The sequence below is a fragment of the Excalfactoria chinensis genome, chromosome 1 (genome assembly GCF_039878825.1).
Source record: "Excalfactoria chinensis isolate bCotChi1 chromosome 1, bCotChi1.hap2, whole genome shotgun sequence".
NCBI lineage: Eukaryota > Metazoa > Chordata > Aves > Galliformes > Phasianidae > Excalfactoria > Excalfactoria chinensis.
The window spans coordinates 131,188,926-131,198,919 of NC_092825.1; the positions used below are offsets into that span (position 1 = coordinate 131,188,926).

The 9,994-nt window shown below is 54.9% G+C and overlaps 1 protein-coding gene across 2 annotated transcripts in view; it reads right to left on the bottom strand.

Moving 5' to 3' along the window:
- Window positions 1–7,965, bottom strand: part of IRS2 (insulin receptor substrate 2) — a 30,495-nt gene extending 22,530 nt beyond the window's left edge. Inside the window, exons 1-2 of one of the 2 annotated variants that reach the window (XM_072342824.1) lie at window positions 4,235–7,945; window positions 240–2,929 (exon numbers count right to left, since the gene is read on the bottom strand). In XM_072342824.1, the coding sequence (XP_072198925.1) occupies window positions 2,904–2,929; window positions 4,235–7,673 (3,465 nt within the window). In that variant the 5' untranslated portion in view covers window positions 7,674–7,945 and the 3' untranslated portion in view covers window positions 240–2,903. Of the gene's footprint in view, window positions 1–239; window positions 2,930–4,234 lie in introns of those variants that run through there. The other variant, XM_072342815.1, reaches the window with a different exon arrangement.
- Between the last annotated feature and the right edge of the window lie 2,029 nt (window positions 7,966–9,994).

A 9,994-nucleotide genomic window follows, 5' to 3' on the forward strand; every position in this document is an offset into this window, starting at 1 on the left:
TACAACGTACAGTTCTTTCAATCCTTTTAAGAAGTCACTTAAAAAATGAATATAAGTTTTGGAATGAGACGATTAAGCATTCTCACGCTGCTCTCAGAATCAAAACTTTAGGGCTGTTGGCATACTAGAATGGAAAGAATTTTAATAATTCATTGTGCAAAGCAATCCGAATGAAAAAGGAAACAAGGGTTGTGTTTGAAATAATCTGTAATGCCATCAGAAAGACACAGGGAGAGAGTTCTTAAGATAGGCTTTTTATTCGTTTTAGGCACATTCACAAAACCCTCACAAAAGTAAGAACTAATTAACAAGGGGGAGGTTTATTACTATCAAAAATCACATTATTACGATCTTCAGTAGATGCGTTACAGATGATTACTTTAAATAAAGACAACAAAACTAACACAGGAAGAACACAATCCTCAGTTGTTGGTGGTGGTTTTGTTTTTCTTGTTTTTTTTCTTGGTTTTTTTTGCACCACTATACATAATATCTGTTCAGCTTTGGAAAATTAGACCAACTACTATAAGCACTGAAAAGTTACAGAGCATGACGTTAAGAGAAGACAAACCAAATGATAACACACCCAAGCCTGGTGTTTTCAATTAAGCAGAACTCCCAATTACACAGACACTAACCTTAATGGGAATTTTACTTACGAATTCCAGGATTACATACAAAAGGTAAAACCTTTACCCCAGTGAAACTGAGACAAAACCCCCACTTTACTTCAACAGAGTTAAGATTCACCATAAAAAGTCACCTCACTGTTGAGCGTTACCTGTCATAAATACACTGGAATAAATAACTGACACTACATGAGAAAAATCTGCAAATGCCTCTATAAATAATAAAACCATACACACGGCATACATTTCTTTAAGCAAAAAAAAAAAAAAAAAACCAAAAAGTGGTCAGAATGTCAGAACAAAAAGCTAGCTAATTATCCGCATCCAATAAGAGCTTTAATTGACCAGTAAAACCATTCTTTTATTTACAGATTAGATGGAAGCAAGGATTTCTCAGATTCTTCAGTATGTGCGCGCTTTCAGAGTACAGTAAAACCAAAAGAGCTGATGATTTCAAGCAACCTTTTGACTTCTCTGTTGTCACAGCCATTGTGGTGGCACAAGCTCGCTCTTGTCTTGAGATGACAACATGGAAGAAGATCCCACAAATACAGCACTGCTACAGCAGAGGACAGGTACCGGCAGCAGAAAAAAGCTACATGTGAAAACCAACCACCTTTAAATGACACAGATAATTTCCTGCAAAGCATTTATCCACGTGAAAATACATTGATTGCTACAGAGCTTAAGGAAGAATTCAAATTGATTTTTTTCCATGTATTTTACACTAATTTACTATTAAAGCAATTACAAGGAGCTTGTTTGTATATCCTGTATCTGACTTGTTCTCCTGCTCCAATTATTAAGCGCACATGGATCTTCCATTGTCCTATGAACTCCACAGAAAAAGCCCTCTTCTGTTGGAAGAAGCAAAGCCTGCCACTTTGATATATACACAAAAACAAGATTTGAAAATAGTGCAAACAGCTCAGTAAACAATGCTGATTACACGTGATGTAAGAGATCTCTCATGCAAACCATTATTTTACTAAAACAGACTCTCTCAAATCTACCTGAAATACCGCTGTGTTAAAATAACAGCGAGTTAAAATAACTTGCTTTTGCTCACATATAATTTCCTTTAAATTGTCTCTATATTTCTCTGAAGAATATATAAGTCTTAACGATCTCCCAAGCCACAGCTTTCGGAATTCAAATACACAATGCTAAGTGATCATTTTAACAGTGTGGAATCCTAATGAAAACCAAAAGAGAAACCTGGAAATTTGCACAAGTGCATCCCACACATTCTGACAGGTTCCTTCCTGATGTATTTCTGCTATCCCTTGCTACAGCTTTTCCTGATTGCCTGCCACAAACACAGCTCACGTGAAGCCCTGAGTTTGACATACAACCCAGAGCACTTCGACTGATGCTTGTGCAGCTTTTTTCTTACCGCCCTCGCTTCATATTGGCTACAGCAATCCCCGAGTAGAGCAACTGCGCAGCAGGCAGACACATTTTCCAGGGAAACAGGAGGGTGGAAGGAGAGCTTTGCCTCCTACGTGGAGATTAAACCTCAGTGAGTTTACCCAGAGCACTTCTGGATGAGGTCTACGTTTATGAGCTTAAAGGAAATAGGGAAAATAAATACACATACAGATTAAACATTAAAATCTGTCTATAAACCACGCTTTGATAAATATACAACAGAATTAAATCCTCTCCTCAGTACGTTATGTACCAAATTAACGTGGCCACGTTTCTGGCGTTACCCCTTTGTTTACTTTGCAGGAGGACAGCAGTCAGTCCCCAGCTCAGCTGCCCCACTCCTGCTCCCAGCCTGGCTGATGGGAGCGCTGCCATACATGCCAAGTTTTCTCTGTCACTGCCTCCCACTGCCCTCCCCCTGCTTTCCCCCTCTGCCTTGGGGTCAGCAGTTTGGAGACTGTTGTGGAAATACTTCTTTCCCAACAACAGCTTGGTTTGCACTTAGGGCCATAGGTGGCTCTAGAAAACCTGTTATTTCTGTGAAAAATCAGTTTGCAAAGAAACACACACAATAGCTTGCTAGTGGCCTAGGCTGTAAATTCAAAGCTGGCCTTGTATAGGGCAACACAACCCATACACACAGCATCTGCACCGCTTCAGGTCACGACATACGAATCCCAAAAATGACCCCAGCGAAAACAAAAGCAACCACCAAATAACACTCTGCCCTCGGCCCTTCAAGTCACTCAGAATAAGCGTGCATCCTTTAAAACTTTGCCATCTCATTCAACAATCCTCTCGCGTTAATTAGGTTCAAAGCTTGCTCTGCCAACGCTGGAGCTCTCATCTTTTCCATCTTCCTTTACTCCCTATCAAAAGAGAAAATATTTTCTTCTTCAAAATCGACTGGCTAGGAAGAAAATAGAAGGAAAAACATTGCGAGCGTGGCTCTTACAGACAGCCACTTTTTGCACATAATTGACAACCTCTATCAACAGCATGGATGCAGAAGCAACACGTATTTACCTCCAAGCAACCGCTTCTGTGCGCTATGTTGTTTCACCCAGCCAGCCCCATAAACATCTATTACAGCTCTATATGCATACAGGTTTAAAGTACCGTGTCTTGCATAAATGCAACAGCAAAGAGGATCCCTACGGTGCCTCATCATTAACTTTTAATCCTTGACAGATTGGCTGTTCTGGGCCCTCCCCAGCCAGCATTCACTTGTGTACAAATTCCCGCTTGTTAGGAAGAGGCGGGTTGCTATTTGGGGGGGGGGGGGAGGGAGAAGGGCTGGGGGGAAGGGTATTCTTTGTTCTTCCCCTTTTAAAAAAAAAAGAACAGGAAAACCAGCACCTCAACAAAGGAACAGCTACAGAATTAAAACATACATTCTCCCTCAGTCCTTGTTTCAGATTTCATTGGCTTGCTTTTGTCATTGAACACAGAGTGTTGGTGCCCCAACACCCTCCCGTCACCCCCCGGATACGAGCCCAGCTGCCATGGGGTTGCGCTCCAAGCAAGATGCGCAGTGCCACATGGGGCAGCCCGGGTGCACAGCAACTGCTGGACATACGGGGGGAGGTTTTTTTGTTTGTTTGTTTTTTAATTTCACATTCCACGCTCGCCATGATTTACTGTTAAACTTTTGCAAGAGATAAGAGATTTCAAAATTGAGATATTGAAATAACCCTTCTAATTTTGTTACGGTTGACCTTCTTAGCTTGAGTGCCAGGGATTTTTTTTTCCTGTAATCTCATGTCCTCACCCCAACTCAATCGTTTCACGTTGTTAAATAATATTTAGAAGCTGTATTAACATGAATTATTTTGGCCACGTTTTCCAAACACTTTCTGAAATCTTACATGAGAAAACTCTGAAGTATAACCCAACCATGGCAACAACGTAAACATCGGCTTCTTTGGGGTATCCCGAAGTAAACACTCATAGCAGCCCAGAAGAATTTAAACACAAAGGAATATCCCCAAAGTAAACTTTTCCCTCATACAAAGAGGCAGCAAGCTCTTTCAAGACTGGCGATTACAGCATGTGTTTAGGAAAGGAGATTTTGAAGAAAGAGCGATGGGAGAGCGCTCCCTGCAACAAAACCCAGTCCCACCCGTGAGGAACAAACCCACTCCAGCCAAGCACCATTCAGTGTGGCTACTCACCTTTCACAGCGCTTGCTTCTTTCAAGTTGTGAGACAGAAAGTCTATGCTGGCGTAGGCGCTCATCTCCACTCCGTTGACACCTCCGTTCAGGACATGCCTAGCTTTCGACCTGGCTTTGTCACAGCCTGCCAGACTGCCGTCCACCAAGTCGATGGCGATGTAGTTGAGGCCATTCTGGAAGCCAGCTGAAGTCTCCCGGCACATGGGGCTGCTGCCCTGCTCCTCCTCCAGGCCTTCGCTTTTCCTGAGGGACACGTTCTCCACTGAGGCTGAGTTGTGCCTTTTGGGGTTGTGTGCAAAGGAGGGGGACACGGGGGTCACAGTGGTGGTGGAGGAGAAAGTTTCCGAGCTGTGCCTCCTGCGCCCCTGGGGGTCAGCCCGAATGACCTTGGCCCCGCGGTTGGGGTCTGGGGGTGGGCTAGAAAGGATAAAGGCCTCCACCCCAGAGAGGGTGAGCCTCTTCACCCCGGCCGTGGGGCTGGTGACCCGGGCACTTTCTGGCTTCTGAACGATGGGTTGGGGTGGGGTAGTGGCCATGCCGAAGGTCATCTCAGTGTAATCCCCGCTGTCAGACGGGCTGGACAGACATGCCACCCCTCCAGCTGCCTTCATGTAGCGCCCATCGGGCTGGCTGGTGCTGGAGGAGGAGCCAGGCGAGAGCGCTTCCAAAGAGCCCACCGAGACCGTGCCTGACTGGGAGGGTGACTGTGAGCTGAAGTCGATGTTCATGTAGTCGGAGAGAGGGGAGCGCCTCTGCCCCGTGCCCGAGCCCAGGGAGGAGGCCGGGCTGTCGGTGGGCAGTGAGGGGGGAGAATAGACAGCAGTGTCCCCAAAGTCAATGTTGATGTATTCCCCGGGGCTCTTGGGCTCGGGAGGCAAGGGGTGTTCGTTCATGCTGGGCAGCATCGTCCGCAAGGTCTCCAGAGAGAGACGGCTGGGCCGGATGGCCCGCTGGCACCGCTGGCTGAGGAAGCCCTCGGTCCGGCTGTGCCGCAGGGGCGAAGGCACCGTGTGGCTAGAGGGGGCGAAGGTGCCGGCCGGGGACGGAGCCGCTCCGCACACCGCCTCCTCCGGGATCATCCTGCCCGGAGAGTTCATGAACACGTACTGATCGCTGTCCTTAGCCGGGCCCTGGCTCTTGTAGGAGCGGGGCAAGGAGCTGTAAGAGTAGCAGCCGGGTTTGAGGGGCTCGCCAGCCCCGTGCCCTACGGGGGCGAAGAAGAAGTCCGGGGGGGTGAGGGAGGGAGCCTGGGACCCGTGCTGGGGGTCCCGAGGGGACATGTTGATGTAGTCGCCGTTGCTCAACCTCCCGTCCGAACTCTCCACGGACAGCTTGGAGCCGCACCACATCCTCATGTAGCCGCTGTCGTCGGGGGAGCTTTCCCCTGGCGAGCTGGTCTTGTAGCTGCTCCCGTTGCAGGGGGAGCCGCCTCCCACCTCGGCCCGGGGCTGCAGGATCTGCTTGGGGGCCGACACGCTGGTGGGGCTCATGGGCATGTAGTCATCGCCACCACGCCCCCCCCGACCCAGGGCTGCGGCCACGCCGGGGGTCATAGGCATGTAGCCATCATCATCTCCGCCCCCGCCTCCGCCTCCCCCCCCTGCCGGCGGCCCCAGGTTGGTGCTGCTGCTGCCGGAGCTGCGGTGAGAGCCGATCTCGATGTCCCCGTAGTCCTCGGGGTAGGGGGTGTAGGTGACTTTGGGGGAAGCCCCGGCCGGGCAGGAGGGGAAGAGGCGGCCGGCGCTGCCGGCAAAGGTGGCCCGCATTAGAGTGTATTCGTCCAGGGAGGCGGAGGAGACCTGCGGCGGGGCGGGCCGTTGTCGGCACGGGGTGGTCAGCGAGTAGGTCCGCTTGCGGTGGCCCCGGTCAGCCTCGGGGCAAGGCCGGTAGCAGAGACGACCGCTCGGGGGCCGCTCCATCGCCATGTAGCCATACAGATCGGTGCCGCCTCCGGAGTCCCGCACCGGGGGGGTCTCGGCCACCGATTCGGGCGTGTTGCTGCGGTTGCTGGCGGTGGAGGAGGAGGAGAAGGGCCGCGGGTCGCCGCCCGGGCTAGAACCGTACTCGTCGAAGGACATGAAGCCCGCGTCGCTGGGCGAGCCGGACACCGAGGCGCTGCCGCTGGACGGGCGCTGCGGGTGATGCGGGTGGGCCGGCTCGGAGCCCAAACCGCTGCTGGAGGAGAGACTGACGGGACTAGTGGCGGAGGGGGGCGAGTGGGAGGCGGGCATGGACATGGAGCGGCTGCTTTGCAGCCCGCCCCCGGCCAGCACCGGCAGCAGCTTCCCCGCCGGCCGCCCTCCACCGCCGCTCAGCGTGTGCGAGCGGCTGAGCGGGGTCCTCACGGGGCCGGGGCTCATGGGGCTGCCGGCGGCCGAGCCCACCCGGCAGCCGTCGCCCTCGCTGGCCGTCCGCACCCGGCACGGCGCGGCCCTGCTGCCGGCGGCCAGGCTGTCGGTGCGGGAGCGGCGGAGCAGGCCGGTCTGGCTGGGCGGCAAGTTGACCAGGTGGTGGTGCCGGCGGCCCGGCACGGTGATGGGGTGCGTAGCCGAGGGGCCGCCGCCTCCGGCCGCCCCCCCGGAGGAAGAGGAGGACGACGACTGGCTCTTGCTGCGGGGCCGGAACTCGGACAGCTCCTTTAGAGCCTTCATAGCCTCCAGGATCGTCTCGTGGATGTTCTGTGCCACCACCGAGTCGTCCGCCTGCATCCACAGCTCGCCGGGCCCGGTGGCGGCCGAACGGCCCACCTCTATGAAGAAGAAGCTGTCCGAGTGACCGCAGCGGCGGATGTTCATCAGCTGCAGCGTGACCGAGGGCAGCTCGCAGTTGAGGCGCACGAAGCCGATGGTGCGGGCCGACAGGCAGAGGCGGTGCACGCCGGTGAGGTTCTTGCTCTGCCCCAAGCCCTTGGGCTTCAGCGTCACCTGCCAGACCTCCCGGTAGGCGGCGGTGGCCGGCGTCACCAGCCCGTAGTCGGGCTCCTCGCCGGCGGCCAGCGCGGCGAAGGGCGAGGGCAGGGGGCGGTGCGGGGAGCCGGCGGCCGCCTTGCCCTCGCTCAGCAGGTCGGTGAGGGCGCGGTACCAGCCCTCTTGCTCCTGCTCGTTCTCGGCCGCCACGGCGAAGTACTCGTCCTTGGTGTAGAGGGCGATGAGGTACTTGTGCTTGGCGTCCGCCCGCTTGTTGATGTTGAGGCACGAGTCCAGCGCGATCACCCGCTTGGGCGCCCCGGACTTGTTCCTCCATTTCTTCTCGCTCTCGTAGTACTCCAGCCGGGCGCCCCCCGCCTCCTCCCCGCCGCCGCCCGGGCCGCGCAGTACGAAGAAGCGCTTATGGCCGTGCTTCTGCTTGCGCAGGTAGCCGCACTTCCTCACGCCGCGGTTGTTGTTGTTGTTCAGGTTGGGGCCGGGCGGCAGCCCCGGCGCGGCGGGGCTCGCCATCCTCCGGCCGTGCGCTGCCGACGCCGAGCGGGGCCGGGGCCGAGCGGCTCCGCCGCGGGGAGAGCGCGGCCGCCCGGGCTCCTCAGCCGCGCCGGGGCCGGCTCTAAGCGGCGGCTGCTGCGGGTGCTGCCGGCGGCCGCCCGACGTCCTGCCCGCCTCGGCTCCCGGCGGCGGCGCCCGGCCGGTGCTGCTGCTGCCGCGGCGGCTGCTGCCTGTGCCGGCGGGAGCGTGGCAGTGAGTAACGCATCGCGCACCGAGTGCCCCAACTAAAGAGCAAAACAACACGTGACCGCCGAGTTACCGAGGCGCTCGCACACCGAGACGGGGCGGGACAACGCCGCCGCCGCTCTCGCCCCGCATTGGCCGCCGCCCCGTCCGAAGGACGGCTCGACTCGCCAATCGGACGGCGGGGCGGGCCCTAAAGCGCGAGGCGGCGAGCCGCCATTGGCCGCTCGGCGCCTCGCCTACCCCCGCCCACGGCCCCCCGGCTCCCCTCAGGCACCGCCCCGCCCCGCCCCGCCTCCTCGGAGCGTGCCTGCGGCGCGAGAACAAACGCGCCCGGCGAGCTCGCGCGTGAGGCGGTGGTTGGGGCCGTTTTTGGGGCGGCGGCGGCTTGTAGGGCCTGCGAGGGTCGGGCCGGTAGGGGCGGCTGCGGCGGGCAGATGCTGAGGTTGGAGGGAGGCTGAGCCTCTCTCGGCGCAGCCCTCTGCCGCCACCAGGTTCCCCCCCTCCCTTCCAGCAGGGGAGCTTCCGGGCGTGTGCGCGCGGTCCCCCATCACACGCGGGCGTGTGTGCGTGCGTCAGCCCTCCCCACGCACGCACGCAGCGCCCACACTCGCAGCCCTTCCACCTGGCGGGTGCGCATCACACCCCCACCGCTATCTGCGATCTGCGTGCGCCGGGCAGATGCACAAATCAGTTCTAACCCCACCACCACCACCTCCCCGACTCCACGCGGCCCCCTGGGGCCTCCCGTTGGTGTGCCGGGATCAATGGGCTCCTTTCTCCTCCCGGTGTGGTGGGGCCCTGCGGGGGCTGCCTACTTGCTACACATGGCCGGAGGGAGAAGGGACGTGAATGGGGGTCGCGGCTGCCGGGAAGCGAGAAAAAAGATGAAAATAAAGGGAAATAAGAATAAAAGAAGAAAGTGCTGCTTGGGAGGTGCTCCCCGCGTTCCCTCCCGCTCGCTGCCCGGGTCATCGTAACCCGGTTAGAAATCAACAGCAGAACGGGGAGGGAGGAAGAGGGGGCGGTTGGGGAAGACCGCTGCGACCGCAGTACCGGCAAGCTGAGGGTAAGCGGCTCCGGGAGGAGGACCTCTGCCTTCGTCATATGGGGAGCGTTGGCATTTACGTATGAGATGGTAGTCACCTGCTTCTATTGTTGTTTTTCTTTAAGAAAGGGAAAGGGAGAAAAAAAAGCAACCGGTGGAAAGCCGAGGCTGTGAGCTGTCCCTCGGAACGAGGAGGGGTACCCGTGGGGCAGCTCCCCGGTGCCGGCCCTGCTTGCCCCTCTGCTGTCCTCGCCAGCCCTCGCTGGGCTCAGCGTTGGGAAAACGCGAGGAATAAGGAATAAACGCGGGTGATACGTTCCGATTGCATAACAGATCTCAAGTTCCGCATGAAAAAAAAGAGAAAAATCGGGAATTGTCGCTTTTCTACCTACAGCTGCATTCGGTCTATTGAAGACTAAAGGGGAGTGAAGTTAGGTGAGCAACTGCTGCCCCTCCGAGCAATGCGGGCGCACACACTGACAAGAGTCATCTGTCTGGAAACCCCTCGCAAATATGGAACGATTTCCCCAGGAGTTTATGAAATACGTTCAGTGACCTTGAGCACACATTCCTGGATCTGACATATTAGAGAAGATGAATATTCATTCGCCTAAGTGATATTTTCATACGTGTCGTTTGTTACTATACAATCAATAAGCATTTTGATACGGTGATTCGCAGCAGAACTAAGCGCGCCATTTGTACGACGGGCATTAAGGCACTCGAATTGAAGATTTCTATATTGACATTGGTATAAAGAGTATCTGTAGCATTTAATTTTTAGTAGTGGCTGATGCGTAACAAACCAGTATTTTTCACTATTTTATTTTAAATTAATTTTTTTTTAGCATGTAACATTTTGTACAGAACACAACAATTGATGCTGAGGTTTGCATAAACTTCAGGTCAAAAAACACACACCTATTGTTTCATGACCGGCTCCCTAGAATGAGTACCCCTAGTTTACACACTTGATCTACATTCCAACTGTATGCCTTCTGGAAAAATTACCCAGTCCTTTCAGTGTAATTACGGCATCTTTAATTAA